This window comes from Xyrauchen texanus, chromosome 31 (genome assembly GCF_025860055.1).
Source record: "Xyrauchen texanus isolate HMW12.3.18 chromosome 31, RBS_HiC_50CHRs, whole genome shotgun sequence".
NCBI classification, from domain to species: Eukaryota; Metazoa; Chordata; class Actinopteri; order Cypriniformes; family Catostomidae; genus Xyrauchen; species Xyrauchen texanus.
In genome coordinates, this window is record NC_068306.1 from 33,916,065 (window position 1) to 33,935,291 (window position 19,227).

The 19,227-nt window shown below is 40.3% G+C and overlaps 1 protein-coding gene across 1 annotated transcript in view; it reads left to right on the forward strand.

The window, feature by feature from the left end:
• Nucleotides 1–19,227, forward strand: part of LOC127624925 (gamma-aminobutyric acid receptor subunit alpha-2-like) — a 288,461-nt gene that overhangs the window by 8,350 nt on the left and 260,884 nt on the right. Inside the window, exon 2 of the mRNA XM_052099853.1 lies at nt 1,347–1,453. Coding sequence (XP_051955813.1) covers nt 1,347–1,453 — 107 coding nt within the window. The remainder of the gene's footprint in view (nt 1–1,346; nt 1,454–19,227) is intronic.

Sequence of the window (19,227 nt, forward strand, 5' to 3'; positions counted from 1 at the left end):
TTTATTTGCTCTGAAATAGCATTTATTTATTTCTATCAGTGGAACCATCATTTCATCCAAACAACTAGTGTAGACAAGTAGATTCAAAATGATTCATGCATAAAGCAAAAATTGTAGTGACATTTTTATTAAATGAACAGGGTGTGCAAAAGCTACAACTAGAACTACAACTTTATTGAATATTATTATGATACTAAATTATTATTTTGGGACCCAGTTTATTATTATAATATACTGGATTAATATTATTTTGAAGATTAGATTTGTTGGTATATTGTTTGATTGTTTTATATACTGTATATTTCATTATATTAATTTAACTTCTCCTGGAACTTTTATTTTGGTGGAAAACTGAAAGTGCAATGAGTAATTGTTTATAGATTCTCATTAATCTCTCCTTTTTTGTGATACTGTGTCACATTTTTAGATTTGTAAAATAAATTAAGCAATTAAACATATTTGGAATTGTGCAAATTTGTGAACCTACAGCAATTTGCTTTCACAATGCATGCAAACCGTTATCTTGATTGTTATGTAACAACCCAAACCTTCCTGCTTGTCATTGTGCTCCACCTCTTCAAAGGCCATTCTTAAGCCAAGTCTGCAATGGGAGTGGGCTGAATTGTGGAAGGGCGCAGCGACTATTCCAGTGTTTGGCATTGACTGATGCGACACACCTGAAGTTAATGGAGCCTGTGCCATGCCGCCATTCCCCTCATATGCCGTGGGCCCATTCCGGGAAGCCTAGCCGCTTAAAAGAAGCCGCCAGACCTCGCCTCTTTTACCTGGACTTTAGCCTCTCATCATCACCCATCCTTCACACAGCCCCAATGCACTGCAATAATATATGACTCCCATTTATTTTGGACACTCTTCCCTATTGACACATTTTCCTTTTTTGGACTCTTTACGATCTTTATTATTTAAACTAAATGCCTGTCCGAGGCCTGACGCCCACTCTGTCTTTCTATTGCTCACCCCTCCACAATTAACCGTGCAGCCCTGAATGATCGTTAAATCAGTATGAGGAAAGTTAGTGGCCAAATAAATTTCATTAAAATCATCGCAACATTCACAATATTGCTTAATTTTATAACTTCAGAAAAATCTTTGTAATAATATTGTGAATATTCAATATATCGCCCAGCCCTACAAAAGCGTACATGCCATATTCTCTAAGGGGAGGGCAAGCAACTTGTAATTATGTGTTCAAGAAATGCAAATGTGTCACTCACTGCATGCAGAGGGTGTTGTCAACAAAACAGTTGCCAATTAATCATGAAATGGCTTCTAACACTTTTGCTAATTTGATTGTCCTCACCCTCCTTCTTGTCTTCTCTCTGCAGGCTTCCTTGGCTCATAGTGATATGGCTGGCGCTCTCCGCAAGCTTGCAGCACGCATCCCTTGCGTGTGGATCTTTCTCATACTTTTTGACCCAAGCTCGCAAAACGGGTAAGAGGACTCATCAGCCCTCCCCATCTTGTTGTGTTCTCTGCTTTCTCTCTTTCCCCCATGTTGAAGGCTTTAGGGATGTATTGCAGCTAATATGTTCATTAATAAGGTTCTATTACTGTAGCAGGGGCTTTATAATCTGCAAAATGCCATTTGAGCCCACCATAGCTGGGTGTAAAATGCTCGCACAAACTGCCATGAATTGGATTTTCGGCAGCAAAGCGGGCTCACTTACAAGTGTGACTCAATAAACTTGAAAAGAAACTGATGGCAGATGAACCTGAGGGATGCCGACACGGGTTTAGCCTAGATTGTGTTGCAGTGATGCCAGTTGGCTTTTACTGCTTATTAGCTCACTCGCATATGCCATAATTGTGAAGACAATGATTTTGGGAAAAGGAGATTTTGAACTTGTCATCGACGTTTTGTGCTGGAGCTGTTGGTCTTCTAAGACCAGAAAAATACTTAACGCAAGTAAGAGTATGCAGATGTGAGTTCTTGGTCGATGCATTGTCAGTTGGGTTGAACATGCATAACATGCGTTTTGCTTTGCTGTGGCAGTTACAAACCTCAGTACTCAGGGCAGCGATACAGTTACCTTCAAAAAGTTTTGCCATGAAACTTGATGCATTATTATTTACTATATTTTCCAGAGTTGCACCTGAATTTAAATGGCACCTGGTCAAAATCCAATTGTTGAGAGAACACACAGATAAGTCACACCCGTGTTTAAGTTTCACTGATTGCCTGACAGAGATTGCATGCAACAAGTATTAGGACCCTGGAATCACAGACTTCCCTTCAGCTGTTTAACATGTCAAATTGCTTCATGAAGACTACCTTAAGATCTATCTGCATCATATAAAGTTGTATTTGGGCTTATTTGAATCGGGAGCGTTTGCTGTTACATAATTTGCTTGATTCATTAATAGGGATGGGCGATATCTTATCGTTTGCGATATATCGTTGAAAATTCTCGCGATTCACTGTTCACGTGCGGACATTCTCTGTGCGGAGTGAAAACAAGCATGGCGGAAGGCGGACGTGAGGCTGAGGAGGAGCTTGTTGTTAAGCGAGGAGCTACCTCCACAATTTGGAACTGGTTTGGTTACAGAAAATCAGATGAGGAGCAAACTACCGTAATATGCAAAGTTTGTAGGAAAACGGTGGTTACAAAGAGTGGAAACACGTCCAATTTGTTCCACCATCTGAAACACAAACCAGAGTATGACGAATGTCTGAAGATATGCGAGGCAACGGAGGCGAAAACTACAAGTGGACCTAGGGTTAAGAAATTATAGAAATTATATTTACATTCTAAGAGTGTGTTTCACTCTGAACTTATTTACTTTATCAGGATTTATTTGCAGTTGTAATTTTGAAACACAACTGAAGACATGGTTGGTGATTGTTACTTTTGCTGTTTGCTTTGCACTATTTTTCCACCATGAGAGTATAAATAAATAAAGAATCTGTGTTTACATTTTAAACTTGTAATTGATTTGAATTATTATTATTGTGTAATTGTTGTTGTGATGTTTTTCAGCACAGTCACTGAAACACAACTTAAACATAACATAATCTGATATTTTACAGAAGAAAATAATTTATCGTCATTTGTATCGTTATCGCAATAAATCCCTGAAATTATCGTGATACATTTTTTAGGCCATATCGCCCATCCCTATTCATGAAAAGAAAATTCGACAAATAAGGCAGATCTGTAACTATATGTAACTCTATGTGCTTGCACACACAAAGAAACACCTTTTATTCATTAACAATAATGACTGTTGATCAAGGATATTCCTGAAATATGCAAACCTATTTGCTAACCCTGATTGTCTTGTTCACTAACTGTATTTTTTACTAGTGTGGTGTGATGAAATGTCATTTTGTAGTTATGTGAGTAGTTGTGACAGTGGTCTTAGAGCAGGGGTAGCTAACCCTATTCCTGGAGAGCTACTTTCCAGCAGAGTTTAGATCCAACCCTAATCAAACACACCTGAACCAGCTTATCAAGGTCTTCAGGATTACTTGACAGGCATAAAATGACAGGCAGGTGTGTTGGAGCTAAACTCTGCAGGAAGGTAGCTCTCCAGGAGCAGGGTTGGTCACATAGTAATCCTGTTTGTTATATCAATAATGTTATGGAGGACAGAATATATAAACTGATTGCAAAAAATACTTTCTGTAGGCAAAATGTTATGATAATGTAACAATTTAGTCCAATCCAGCAGAACATAACAATCCTGTGATCCCTTTCCAAGTTCTTTTTAGCCCATTGCAAGTGTGTTTTATTTGGTGTGCATTCATAACAGTGGCCTAAATCCCGAGCTGTAATCATACCAGATTATCTCTTTGTAAGTGTTTAAAAGAGAATCATTATGTTGTAGATTTCCAGTTGTTTATCTCTGCTTATGAAGATTTATTTGTGTGTGTGTGTGTGTGTGTGTGTGTGTGTGTGTGTGTGTGTGTGTGTGTGTGTGTGTGTGTGTGTGTGTGTGTGTGTGTGTGGTGCCAGGCATACTCCGCAAGCATCTATTCATCTGGATCCTCACCAGCTCTGTCAGAGTAATTAGTCAAAGAAGAACATTGATTGGTATCCACCAGTTCCATTTGCATGTAACATAAGCAACAGAGAAACGCATGAGAGAGAGAGAGAGAGAGAGAGAGAGAGAGAGAGACTTTTGACAGCAATTTATTCCATCATTTAGAAAAAAAACATTTTAACGTCTAAAAAACATATTATTTTTTTTATTTATTTTTTTTCTCAAAACATCACCATTTAAAAAAGAGATCTTCACCTTCTATAAAAATTAAACTTTTGTTTACACACCATTTCTTCTCAAACATTAGGAGATTACCATTCATTTTATTAAATTCATATTCTAATCTTATCCAGGATTCAACCAAGGCCTTGAATAAATGAACCATATTAACTTTTTGTCCAATTCAATTCTATTAAGCTTTCCAAATGGCTAATTTTGCTTGACCAACCAAAAAATTTGAAAAAGTACAAATTTCCCACTTATCGCGAGAATACTTACAACCAAAAATAAACACTGTTTTTGAAAAAATTATCCCTAAACTACTCAAAAATCTATCCAAAATATTAAAAAGTGGAGATAATTTACAACATTCACAGAAAACATGAAAGACTGTGTCAAGTTCATTACACAAAGTACAAAAAGAAGAATCTGAATATTCACATTTAAACAAAAAAACTCTTGTTGGTAATGCACAATGTAAAATCCGCCACTGTAAATCACCAGACCTTTTTGGTAGGGGTTTTTATACAGTAACCGCCATGAAGTGTGATTTATTCTCTGTCACTGAGAGATGAGATCTCCATTTTGTATCTCTCCTCTCTCTTAACTGTCCAGCAAAGAAAGACTTTACACAAACATTATATAAATTTTGTTTGCTCACTAAAAAGGAAGGCTTTGTAAACCTTTAAAAGAGAGAAGCAAGTTCACACTATCGTCATTATTCTCATGTTGGTCTACCTGTGGTGTTATATACACTTCAGGAAAAAGAACTTCTGAATAAATATTACCAAACATAAAATTGGTTATATATTCCCACAAAATTGTAGGAAAAGATGTTTTCAAATTTTTCAATATATTTCCAACAATTCTCTCTGATCTACCTCCAATCTTTGTAGTTAAAAGTTGTACTGAAACCCACTCTCTATCAGTCAAATCAATCAAATCTCCAACTTTAGTTACACCAGCTAAACCAAAGCTAGAAATATCAGTGCTCGACATAATAAAAGTATGGGAAAACCAGGGATTGTGAAAAAGTGGTTCATTAAAGCCAAAATGTTCTTTTCGCTCCGGCTTAAAAGAACTCCAAGCTTCAAACACAGATCCATAAAACTTGATCTTAAACATGTCCTTTACAACATTTTCTGAGCTCAGAAACATTTGTTTATCAAAACCGATCTTGTTTTTCTCTCGTAAAATGGCAAGACCAAAACTGATCCACGGTACAGAGTCTGAAGAATAAAGCAGTTTTTGGGCAGTCTGTAATCTCATGGTTTTCACCTTAGAGGCTAGATGAATTAGTCCTTGACCACCCTCAATAACTGGAAGACACAGAACCCCTGGAGGGAGCCAATAATGGCCTCCCCAAAAAAAGTCAACAAAGGCTTTTTGAAGTTGTGATAAAAGCTCTTTCGGAGGGTCCAACACTGTTAGACGATGCCATAGCATTGAGGCGGCTAGATTGTTCACTACTAACACTCTGCCTCTGTAAGAAAGCTGGGCTTGAATCCATTTCCATCTCTGGAGCTTGCCTGTCACTTTTTCTAGAAGACCTTCCCAATTCTTTTTAATATACTGTTCAGTCCCAAAGAACAGTCCAAGTATCTTTACACCTTCTTTATTCCAAAGGCACTGATGTGGAAGTTGCGGTGGATTCTGAATCAACCAAAGACCTGATAATAAAATGTCTGTTTTTTCCCAATTGACACGTGCCGAAGAAGCACTCTCATAGATGTTGAGGCATGAGATTAGATGTTTAACGTCATCTTCAGATCTAATGATCACTGTGATGTCGTCAGCATAAGCTGTTAGTTTAACTGATGGAGTATTCGAGAGGCAAGATGATGGAACTGTCAATCCTTGCAGCTTCTCTCTCAACATCCTCAACATTGGTTCAATGGAAATTGTGTACAAGAGACCAGATAAACTACAACCTTGTCTCACTCCTCTTTGTACAGAAAAAGGTCTTGTCAGAATTCCATTAATTTTCAACATGCTATAGACATCTTCATACAGAAGTCTTATCCATGAAGTAAACTGCTTTCCAAAGCCAAAGCCTTCAAGTATTTTGAACAGATATTCATGGTCAACTTTATCAAAGGCCTTCTCCTGGTCCAAACAAACAAGACCAAGATCAAACTTATGCAGTTCGGTTAAATACAACATGTCCCGCACAAGAAAAAGATTGTCAAATATAGACCGCTTTGGTACACAATAGGACTGATCTTCGTGAATAATGGATGCTAAAAATTCCTTGAGACGATTTGTCAGAGCTTTAGATAATATTTTATAATCGGTTCCCAAAAGAGAAACTGGTCGGCAGTTTTTTAATAGGCCAAGATCTCCTTTCTTGGGTAAAAGCGTGATTACAGCTCTTCTGCAACTCAGGAGTAAGATTTTTGATTCAAAACTTTCACAAAATACAGCATACAGATCCTGTCCGATGAGGGACCAGAAGGCTTTGTAGAAATCAGAAGTCAAACCATCTAACCCTGGAGATTTTCCTGAAGATTGCTGCTGAACAGCCTCAGTTAGCTCGTGAAAAGACAAGGCTTTGTCTAATTCAGCTTTATCTTTTTTTTTAAGATGTGGAAGTCCATCTAAAAGCTGATTTGTTGCTTCAAGGTCACAAGGTTGTGCTGTATATAAATCTTCATAAAAAAGTAAAGTTTGTGAAATGATTTCTTTCTTTTCCATTATTTTTTTTCCATTTGGCGATTTAAGATAATTTATATTTTTCTTCTCTCTAATATTCTTCTCCAATGAAAAAAGAAAGTTGTTGAAGAATCCATGCTGTTTAGCTGAAGATATTATCCCCGTATAGATGCACAACGACTTCTTTCTTCATACAAATTCTTTAAAATCAAATTGTACTCTTTAAGCATGTTTGCAGTTTCTGTCTCTTCACCATCACTGATGGAGCTGCTTAACTGGAGAATTTACTCTTCCAAGAACAGGACCTTTTCTTTCAGTTCCATCGTACGGCTTCTTGTATACTGCTGACAAAAGAGCTGGATCTGTACTTTTCCAGTATCCCACCACTGGCCTAAACTTTTATACTGTGACTTTCGCTCTTTCCACTCTCTCCAAAACAGAGTAAAAAATGGTACAAAGGACTTATCTTGCAATAATCTATTGTTAAAACGCCAAATATGGTGGTAGGAAGAGCTCTGTGTTATGGTCATAGTTACCGCAATATAATGATGATCAGAAAATGATGTTGGCACAATTTTACTATTAAAAAACCTTCCTCTATTATTCTTTTGAACATAAAATCTATCAAGTCTTGCACCAGAGACTGTGTTAGAATTAATTTTCAACCGTGTATATTGTCTATCTCTAGGGAAGGCTTCTCTCCAAACATCTACAAGATTGTGAAACTGAATAACAGTTTTGAGAGTTTCAGACGAACCGTGATTAGGTTCAACATGATTCCGATCCATAGTATAATCAAGAGTACAATGAATTTTTGAATAACATTTTTTAATTTTTTGAAAAAAGAAACTCTTTCTACACCATCATTAGGAGCATAAATGTTAATAAGAGAAAAATATAACTCATATAACTTAAATTCTATAATTTGCATTCTGCCAGGTATAACTTCTTCAGCTCTGCTATCATGTACTTGTACATCTGCAGAAATAAGAACTGCTACACTAACATTTGAACCGTAGCTAAGGAAAGTTTTACCTTTCCACTCACTTAGCCATTGCACCTGATTATTCAAATCTGTGTGTGTTTCTTGCAGAAAAACTATACCTGATTTTTTCCAATTAAAAATATCAAACAAAGCACACCTTTTTTCAGTACCACGACACCCATTAACATTCAAAGATCCAAAGTTTAAGGATGCTATAATGCTGACTATTAATAAAAAGAATTTTCAAACCTTCTTTACATTACGGTTTACCGTATTTTTTACCTTTGTTATTATTTTCTTAAGGCGATAACGCTTCTGTCTACTTAGTTCTTCAAAGGTTGCTTTGTTCATTGCCATTTTACATGACACCAAAAATTGCTTCAAATCAGGGAAAAACGTCTCTATTTGTGGTTTGCGAGCTCCCTTAGTACTATCTAGAAAGTCATTGATTTGCTTTACTGTGTACAATCTAGAGCCAAAAGACTCTTTCAGCATCATCTACATCAGAAAGGCTATCTATACTCTCAAGATTCTGATCTGAATCATTTTCAGAAATAGCATATCCTGAACTCACAATGGACATCTGGGTATAACTTTCTTCCTCTCTTTCATTTTCTGCTTTATCATCTTCTATAACTGTTTGCTCTTTTTCTGATTGTTTTTCCTCTTCATTTATAGTCAGAGTGGATTTTTCTACACTTGCTAGATTTACAATCTCCTCACCCGTATCATGATTTTCTACGTCTCTTAAGCCTACATCAGTGTTTTCTTGAGGTGCTGTTTCAACAGCAGGAACAAGAACATTATTTTTCCCAACGTGTTGCTCGATTATTTGCGGATTAGATGACTTATCTGTTTGTTTATTTGGACATGTTTGTCTAATATGCCCGTGTTCTCCGCACGAAAAGCACCTCATGTGATCTGAGCTGATAAAGATTGTATAATCTTTGCCTTCGTTTTTGAGTTTCACAGCTAAATTGAGCGGATCTTGTTGCTCATTCAATATCATGTACGTAAAGCGTCTGAAAGACATAACGTGCTTGATATTCGGATTTTTCAGACCCAGCGGAATCATTTTTATAGGTGCTGTTAATCTACCATATCTTTCAAGAACGCCTTGGATAGTTTCGTTCTTTATGAACGGAGGAACGTTCGATAGTACGATTTTCTTTGATGGACTCGATAACGGTAGTACTGGCACAAACGTGTCATTAATCGTAATTCCGCGTTCAACCAAACCATCAACCATCTGAACGTCAGCAAGAAAAACAACAACAGCTTTGTTCATCCTTGAAGCTGACTTGATATTCAACCCACCAACCTGTACGCTGACTGCAACCACCACATCTTCCACAGAAATTGAATCATCAGGTGTGCATTTCAAACCATGTCTAAGAGTCAAGCGTGAGAAATCTCCACTTGACCCCATTTTCCTAGGTTTGCCGACCTCAGTCGGCGCTCAAAAATGAGTTTGTTAAAAATAAACTAAACTCTTTAACGAAAACGTATAAAAAGAAATAAAGTAAACAAGCTCTTGTGTGCTCCCGAACTCTAATTTCCCCCTACCCACAATCCCTAGATAGAGAGAGAGAGAGAGAGAGGAGAAGGAATAGGAGATGGAAAAAGAAGCATATATGCAATTAAAGATAGTGTCCCATACACATGATATTCAAGAGTGGTCATTGGAAGTAGAGCCCTTGATTTGGGAGCAGCAATTAATTTTCCACTGTGTAAACCAATAGATTATGTACTTGGATTCAGTGTGACACTACAAAGCCTGTCTCCCAGAACAAGTATATCACACCCTCCAAAAGAAACCACATTTTCTTCCAGGTGATGATTTTTCACTTGAGACAGCGCTAAGAGAATCAGCACTCAACATCACTATTTTCACTTACAGGATGGAAACCTTTTATGCTGGTCAGACCATCAACAATTTTAAAAGAACAGTTCATGCTGAAATGATATTCTGTCATTCACACATATTACTTGCTCTTAACCATGCAATGAAAGCATACAGTAACCATGGTCTCTCAAGCTCCAAAAACGAGAAAACATAAAATAAGTCCATGTAACTAGTGTACTTTGTTCAGGGTATGAAAACATGTAACTGTGTTACGTAGTTAAAATACAAAACATTAGTAACTGTATTCCATAAAAGTTTATTTAAATCATTTGTAATCAGAATACAGTGACATTCAAAAAGTATTTTGATTACTGAAGCTATTACTATGCATTTTATTGTCATTTGTTTTATTTAAAATGTATTGTATTCAGTTAGATAACTTTTATCCGTTTAAATTATGCTATCTAAGGAGCATTTCAACAGCAGTAAAATGCTTTTTTAGAATACGTTTTATTCATAGAAGCAGACTTTCACACTGTTCAGTAAAAAAGATTGATATGTGTTCATTGAGGAACTTTTCCTTCCCCTTGAGAGCTTAATATAGAAACTACAGAATGTTTCTACAGATTTACAGAAAACAGTTATACAGGTTTTTACAGATAAAATATTTATCCAATACATAAGAGATTAAAACTATATTTAGTTTTTAAATAGATTTATTAGGTTTGGCTTTTTTTTACAAGAATAAAGGATGTTTATATGAGAAATGCTAACCAATGTAGCCTTTAGCATAATTTAGAAAGCTGCAAATAATATATTTTCTGCATCCTTCTAAGAACATATTCTACAGATGCTTTTGTACCAATGGGATTTGTCTTATGTATGGCTGTATTTGTAAACAGATACTATAATACTAATGTTACATGCATTATACTGTATATCTGATATGAATAAATAATCTTAATGCAACCTAATGACTTGATGCAAATGCACACACAAACATTGGTTATGCAAACTGTGGAATATTCGTTATAGATTTGCATTCTGTGTAATGATAACGCTTATCGCACCAAGAATTAAAAAGTAAATATGTCATGTTCAGACAGCTAAAGCTCATGTTTAAATCAAACAGGGTCATATAATTAAAAACTAAAATCTACTGTAAATTGTATGTATTTTATTATATTTTATTATAATTAAATTGTATTATAATTATGGAGTTACAAAGTATTTAGTACCTGCAAGTTCCCTTTTAATTTTCAGTGGGAGAGGCGGCAAAAAAAATGAAAACGTAGTGATAATAGATACCATATTTTCTGGAATATACCTTTTTTTATCATCTGAAAGGCCCTATGACTTATAGTTTGAAGCAACATCATTTATACGTAATTGATGTCGGCTGGTCAAACACACGTGCTCCAAAATAGATGAAAATCTCAGTCATAGAGACTGTAGAAGTGTTTTAAAGTTACCAATTCAGAATATTTTGCCTTTTACAAAGTACATTATGGAACCAGTTTCTGTACATCATAACATCATTGTTGTAACAAACTCTAGACCGCCGTCAAACAGAGCTCATGCCCATTCAGTCAGTGAACCAGAAAATAATAATTATGTTTTTTAATTGAATGTTTAAAGATTTTGTACAAGAAAGACAAGAGACAATATTCAAAGAAAGAAAGAAAGAAAAATAAACAAACACAGGACAAAACTATTAAAGTACAGAGCCATAACAAAAAACAAACAAACAAAAAAACAACCCTCACCCACCCCCACACAGCATAGTGTACATACAAAGCAGCAGTATTATATATGAAGGTTACTGATGTAACCTCCATTCCCTGATGAAAGGAATGAGACGTTGTGTCGATGAGTTGATCCCAGACACCTCTTATCATTAGAAAAGGCCAATGAAAATTGGCATGTGGAATTTGCATGCCACTCCCACGGACATACGGTTATAAAAGGAGTGATGCTGCAAGTGCCCATCAGGTATTGCACTGAGGAGCCGAGCCAAATACCCGGCCATTTCAGCGGTTGGTTCAGTGTTGTGGCATGAGGGACCCAAAGTCTCGTTCCTTCCATCAGGTAATGGAGGTTACATCAGTAACCAAGACGTTCACTATCTGTCACTCAGGCAACGTTGTGTCAATGAGTTGACACTAGGGGTCCCAATGGAAAACGCCACAAGAGCTGCATAACAACCCCCAACACACTGACAGGCATGAAGTGGTCCCCTGAACCTTGGAAGTATAAGGACTGGCTGATCCTAGATCCTACCCGAGGGGGGGAGGACTTACTACAAACATGGCGACCAAGGACAGTGGGCCCTCTGCCCAAGGAAGAAGTGGTTTACTGGCGGGGAAACCGTTTTGTGGAATAAACGTCACAGGGGGTTGCGTAGCAATGACCAGCACATGTGGAGCACTTACCTCAGTACGGGTGCCTAGGTGACGCCCGTACTGGGGCGGCGAGCCTCTCTAAAGACTCGTCGGCCGCTAGGCTAGGGAGGAAGAACGTCCAGGGTTCACACTTCTTGCGAACACAACTGGGGAAAGAGCGCACGTCTTCACCTCTAGGGAGGGGAAAGGCGGTATGCGCGAGCGATACACCCGGCCAGCTGACCCAAACTTACCTGTTTGTGTCACCTGATAACACACAGGACGAAACTGGCTCAACCCTAAGGTTATAAAACCTAAAGGTGTTAGGTGTTGCCTAGTCCCCAGCTCTACAGATGTCAGCTAGAGAGGCGCCGTGGAACAATGCCCAATGGTCTCATAGGCCACGTTCTGGGCGTGGTATGTCATAGTGATAGCATTGACGACCCAGTGGGTGATCCTCTGTATGGAGACAGCTCTTCCCTTCCGCTGTTCACCGAAGCAAACAAAGAGCTGCTCGGAGCTTCTAAAGCTCTGCATGCGATCCAAGTAGATGCGAAGAGCGCGCACCGGACACAGCAAAGCCAAGGCTGGGTCTGCCTCCTCCTTGGGCAGTGCTTGCAAGTTCACCACCTGATCCCTGAAAGGAGTCGTGGGAACCTTAGGCATGTAGCCTGGTTGGGGTCTCAGGATGACGTGAGAGTAAGCCGGACCGAACTCTTGGCACAGTTCGCTGACAGAGAACGCCTGCAGGTCCCCTACCCTCTTGATGGAGGTGAGCGCCATCAGGAGGGCGGTTTTCAGAGAGAGCGCCTTTAGCTCTGCTGACTCAGGGGGCTCGAAGGGAGCTCCCCCGAAGGCCCTAAAGGACCACGGAGAGGTCCCAGGAGAGAACGATGGGGGGGTGTTTAACCTCCTTGTACCTCTCCGGAATCTGATGATCAAATCATGCTTCCCTAAATACTTAACGTCCACTGCATTGTGATGTGCCGATATGGCGGTTACATACACTTTCAAGGTGGAGGGGGACAGCCGTCCCTCCAACTTTTCCTGCAGAAAGGAAAGCACTGATCCTACTGCACATCTCTGGGGGTCTTCACCTCGGGAAGAGCACCACTGAGTGAACAGACGCCACTTCAGGCCGTAAATGCGCCTTGTTTAGGGGCCCTCGTCTGAGTGATTGTGTCCACCCACCGTGGGTGATAGGCCTCTTAGGTCTTCCGTGTCCCGTCCAAGGGCCAGACGAGAGCGTAGGCCACGTTGGCAGTTGATATACACCATCGTTGCTGTGTTGTCCATCCGGAGCAACACGTGCTTGCCCCGGATCAACATCAATAGCCTCCTCAGGGCAAGTAGTACCGCCAGCAACTCGAGGCAGTTGATGTGCCAACACAGTTGCAGGACGGTCCAAGGGCTTGCGACTGAGTGCCCGTTGCACACTCTACAGGGATGCATCTATCGTAACCACGACGTGCCTGCGGACCTGGCCTAGGGGAACTCCTGCCCAAAGGAATGCTAGGTCTGACCAGGGGCTGAAGAATCGGCAGCAAGCCTGCGTGACAAGGACGCGGTGTTTGCCGTGGTGCCATGCTCGTCTCTCGACTCGGGTTTGTAGTGCCGAAGTTCAGCACTGACTGTGCACGCTCGTTGGTGAGGCGCGCCGTCATTGAGACCGAGTCTAACTCCATACCGAGAAAAGAGATGCTCTGAACAGGGTGAGCTTGCTCTTTTCCCAACTGACTCAAAGCCCCAAGTGGCTGAGGTGCCTAAGCACCAGGTCCCTGTGAGCACACAACATGTCCCATGAGTGAGCAAGGATTAGCCAGTCGTTGAGATAGTTGAGGTTGCGGACGCCCACTTCTCTTTTCAAGGGCTGCCTCTACGACTTTCATGAAGGCGCGAGGGGACAAGGACAGGCCGAAAGGGGGGACTTTATACTGATATGCCTGACCTTCGAAGGCAAACCGGAGAAAGGGTCTGTGTCGAGGAAGAATCGAGACATGGAAGTACATGGAAGTTGCCACTCCTTCAGGTCTACCGCTGCGAACCAATCCTGATAACGGACGCTCTCTAGAATGCATTTCTGCATGAGCATTTTGAACGGGAGTCTGTGCAGAGCCCGGTTCAGAACTCGCAGGTCGAGGATTAGCCGCAACCCGCCACCTTTTTTGGGTACGATAAAGTAGGGACTGTAAAACCCCTTCTTCACCTCGGCTGGAGGGACAGGCTCAATCGCGTTCTTCCGTAGAAGGGAGGCAATCTCCGGACGCAAGGCAGAGGTTTTCTTGCCTCTCACTGCAGTGGAGCAGATGCTGTTGAAGCTGGGCTGGCGCCAGGCAAACTAAATCGCATAGCTGAGTCGGACGGTCCTTATCAACCAGTGCGACGGGTTGGGGAGCTCCGTGCGAGAGGGAACAGCCTGGGATGGAGAGGAAGATTTTTGTCCTCATGGCCCATGGAGACCATCAGCTCAGGGCAGGCTCCTGCATTGGACCCGGGTCATGACTACCCTTGTGTAGTTCTCTGAGTGCCTTGGCTTGGTGCACCTGCAGGAGTGCCATGGCATGCAAGGCGGAGGTGGCATGTCCAGCAGCGCTGTAGGCCTTAGCCGTCAGGGATGTCATCAGCCTACTGGCCCTGGATGGGAACCTCGGACGGTTCCGCCAGTTTGCGGCACTTTGCGGGCACAAGTGCACCGCAAACCAATTGATCCACCAGGGGAATCAACGATTAGCCCCTTGCCACCCCGCCATCGAGGGTAGTGAGAGCGGAGGAGCTGCCCGCATGCGGTCCGTGAAAAGTTCCTGCCACGAGTGCATGAGCTCATCATGCACCTCCGGGAAGAAAGGAACAGGGGGCGGAGCGTGGCCGTGAGAGGCGCTCTGGCCATAGGAACAAATCGTCAAGTCGCGAGGGTTCGGGGGGAGGCGGACAAGCATGGCCGTCAGCTCCGCATCGGCCTGCGACTGAGCTGGCGCACCCGAGGGTGGGAGTCCAGATCACATGCCACGAACGCGAACGCGGGTCTGCCGTGAAACGAACCGGCAACCTCGCCCCAGCACTCGGTTGGAGCATACGAGCGTGACGGTGAATGGGAGGTCCGTGGGGAATACACGGCGGAGAGGCTCCCAATGAGGTACCCATATCGCCCCAGTGCTAACCAACCCCGCCTCATAACCGTCCGTAGAAGGACCGAGTCGGGGAGCCGCTGGGGTGGCATGCTCTCTTCGCGGACGCAACGTAGCCATGGTCATGTCCTCGCAGTGAGGACATGAACCATTCACGAACGCTGACCGCTTGGGTGGCACCCAGACACGAAAAGCAGCGATTGTGGCCATCAGACGGGGAGAGACATTGACCGCAACCAGGAACTAAACACGAACAAAAAGGCATCTTGGAAAAAGACGTTCTGTTTGCGCACTCTTTTAGAGAAAATAAAACTCTTTTGTGAAATTTATATATATATATATATATTTATATACACGCAGGTATATATGAATATATATATAAACGAAGTTATTCACTCCATAGTTTTCTGCTGCTGAAGCACCCAGGGGTATTGCTCAGCACAACCATGGTGTGTGAGGGGCAGGACCACTGGAAAGCGGCGTAGATCCAACAGCCTAGAGAGATGAATGGAGACTGCAGGAGGAATTCAGCTCTGTGAACTTGACTACTCGGCTTCGAAGAAGATATCTGATGTGCTCTTGCAGCGTCACTCCTTTTAGACCCGTATGTCCGGGGTAGTGGCATGCAAATTCCACACGCCAATTTTCATTGGCCTTTTCTCAGAGATCAGAGATGTCTGGGATCCCAAGAAGTGACCTCTAGTGTCAACTCATTGACACAACGTTGAGTTACTACATTTTCCAAGAATTGTCTGATTGACTCTAAATGTTCTTTAATTGAATCTGACAGGGTGGCCATGAAAGGAGACCAGGTATGTCTATATGTATCTACATTCCCTTTAAGTGAAGAACTTATTCTTTCAATTGAAGCATCTTGAAAATTAAATCCTTAATCCAATTAAGTAAAATACATACTCTGCCAATAAAAAGCAGTTTCTGTGCAAGATTTATGTCAGATTATTATGTACAAGTCCTAAAAAAAAACAACCAAAAAAACATGGGTCTTTACCCACAGTATAACCAAATTTGGTTTCTAATTTTCTTTTGGACCTTGCTCCAGAATTGTGAGATTGATGGACATGAACATTACATATGACTGTGTGTACCAATATCACTCTTGTACTTTGAACAGACTGATGATCTTTGCAGGTTTATTTTATTAAGGATATAAGAGGTGCAATGGAGACACTGAACAATTTTAAACTGCATTTCCCTTGCTTTATTGCAGATGAATATACTAACAGTATGTTTGAAGGCTTTCTCCTAATCTTCGTTCTCGGGGGTACTACCTAAGTATTTCTCCCACACACCCCTAAAGGCTGGAGTATTGGGAATGGTGTGTTTAAGAAATAAAGAGTAAAAGGCTGAAATAATTGTTCTTAACTTATTTTTTTGAGTCATCAGAATTGTGATTTTGAAAAAATAGGAGAGGGGTAGGGGATCTTGTTAATATAAAATGTCTAATTTGTAGGTAACCCAAAAAAATGCTGTTTTGGAATATTACATTTATCTTGCAGCTGCTGGAAAGATAAAAGTGTGTCACCATTGAACAAGTGAAGTAGAAACTTGATTCCTTTTTTATATCAGTGATGGAATATACTGTCTTTAACCCATGGAACAAATTCCTGGTTCCTAATGAGAGGCGTCAGTAAAGTTGTGGAGCTGTTACCACCCAATCATTTACAGATATCACGCCATACCTTAAATGTGCCCTGGAGAAAGGACTAGAGGAAGTGTGTCTACTGTGTGACTTCGAATGGCCTCTGCTAGTGGTTCAAGAGCCAAAGCAAAGAGCAATGATGACAGTGGACAACACAGCCAGGTTCCTAGATGAAGACTAAAGGCAGGGGGATGCATACCATTCATCAAAACAGAGGCTTGTGGTGATCTATAAAGTATCTGAATCCATTTTATAAAGTCGTCTCCCAACCTCAAAATGCGTGCCACAACTCGAATAAGTATGTCCATTCTTCACGATCAAATGCCTTCTCTGCATCGAGCAAAGCCACAAGGGCACTTTATTAGGTCCTATTGCAATAATGAATGATATCGTGAAGACGCCGCATGTTGGTAAACGAATGGCGGTCACGTATGAATCCTGTTTGTTCATCCTTAATTAAATAAATTAAATAAATATTCCTCAAAAATGTCTCCAATCTTCTAGCTAGAACCTTAGAAAGAATCTTGCTGTCAGTGTTAATTCATGAAATAGGACGATATGCTGAGCTCTTGTCCAGAAGTGTATTCTTTTTAAGAATAAGAAATATATTTGCCTGATTAAATGTTTGAGCTAGAGTTCCCTTTTCAAACGATGAAGAGTAAGCATTAGGTAGTTGATCACTGAATAAATGTCTGCATTTTTTATAAAAATCCAGACCAAAACCATCCGGTTAAACCAAGCTTGTTTGACATCTGAACCGGTAAGGGAAGTCGGGCGGCTGAACCTGGGTGCTAGTACCCGCCACATGCAACCTCTGTCAGTAAGACTTAAACAGATATGCTACTTATCTGTGTTTTTTTTTCTCTCAACAATGCGATATTGACCCGGCGTGACTTATAGTCTGGTGCGACTTTATTTCTGAAAAATATGGTAAATTCCATAATCGATGCATCTTCTTATTTGTCACAATGCATAGATGCCGATCCAAAAGCTGAACATTTTTGCTTTCAGAGACTTTATATGGAGTTAGGATGAAAATAAAGTGCATTTCTAACTGTTCTGAGACCAGTGCAGACAGACAGCACACTGGACTTTAAGTCATTCACTAAATAGGGAGCGAGGGTTCGTCCTTTAGCTTTCTTATGCAGCTAAGTGGAGTCACTACTTACATCAGACAAAAGTTCTGTTTCAGGCTGCAGACAATGTTTTGATCACTCAACATGTTCGACTGACTTGGGACAATGATAATCAGTACATAGATTCAAAATTTGAAATGCAAGATTTTATTTTAACATGGTTGGCAGTGATTGGATGATGCTGGCCATTACTTTGAATAAGAATTATTCATTCAGCTTTACAGAAAATCATGTAAGGTCTGTTATGTCTCAAAACACTCCTGGAAACATAATAAACAATTTGATGAAAAACAAACTGGCTTTCTGTAGCTTGGTATTATTTAAATTTCACAAATGAGTTCCACTGTCCACATATGTGGACATACATTTTTAGGGAAAACTCTGCTGTAGAATTATTCTTTTATTTTTTTTGGTTATTTTTGAGGTGCTACTTGTTACAAATCAAAAGGAAAATTCAAACGCTCGATTCTCAGGTGGTTAAGGCTTTTCATCAAACATTATGTTGAAGATTTAAATTCTTTTGCCTCAGACTTCACGATCTTTCATCAAGGACTTTATGACGGCTTCTTGGTCTGTCCCAGAAACATGGGCTCATTAGTTAGTTATTAATAACTGATATAAATAAAATAAAAAAAAGTCAGAAAAAACAAGGCTATTAAATGGACAAACCAGTGCTTTGTTACAACATGCTTCATGGTTTTATTTAGTTTGTTGCGCCAAATATATTTTCTTGTGACTACAGAGAGACTTAAACAGTGCTGTTTATTCAGATGACCTATTTCTCTTCTTTGGTTTCTTTGGGTTTGATAAGGATTTACTGTGATACATAGCCCTTTGTTGCTTAGCTTCTCCCCAAGTAGATTTCATTTTAGCCTTTCCAGTTATGTGCAAATTAAACCTTTTTCTTTATTTTCTTCCCCCAATGCAGAAACATATCCCAAAAATTAGGTAATGTGAGTAAATGGAGCAACAAGGCAGACTAAATGCTAGCATAGTCCTCTCTTTGAAAAAACAACAACAACCATGCTGATTTGATGTGTTTAACATTATTTAGGTGACCTTCTGAAATTTGGATCAGGCAATTCCAGATATTAGTGCCAGCACTCTTCATTTTAACACCCCAAATCCATAATTTTTATCCAACTCGCACTGAAATATCAGAGGCACTGCTAGAGACAACATGATAACAACGTATGGCTCTTCATCTTGTGTGCTGTG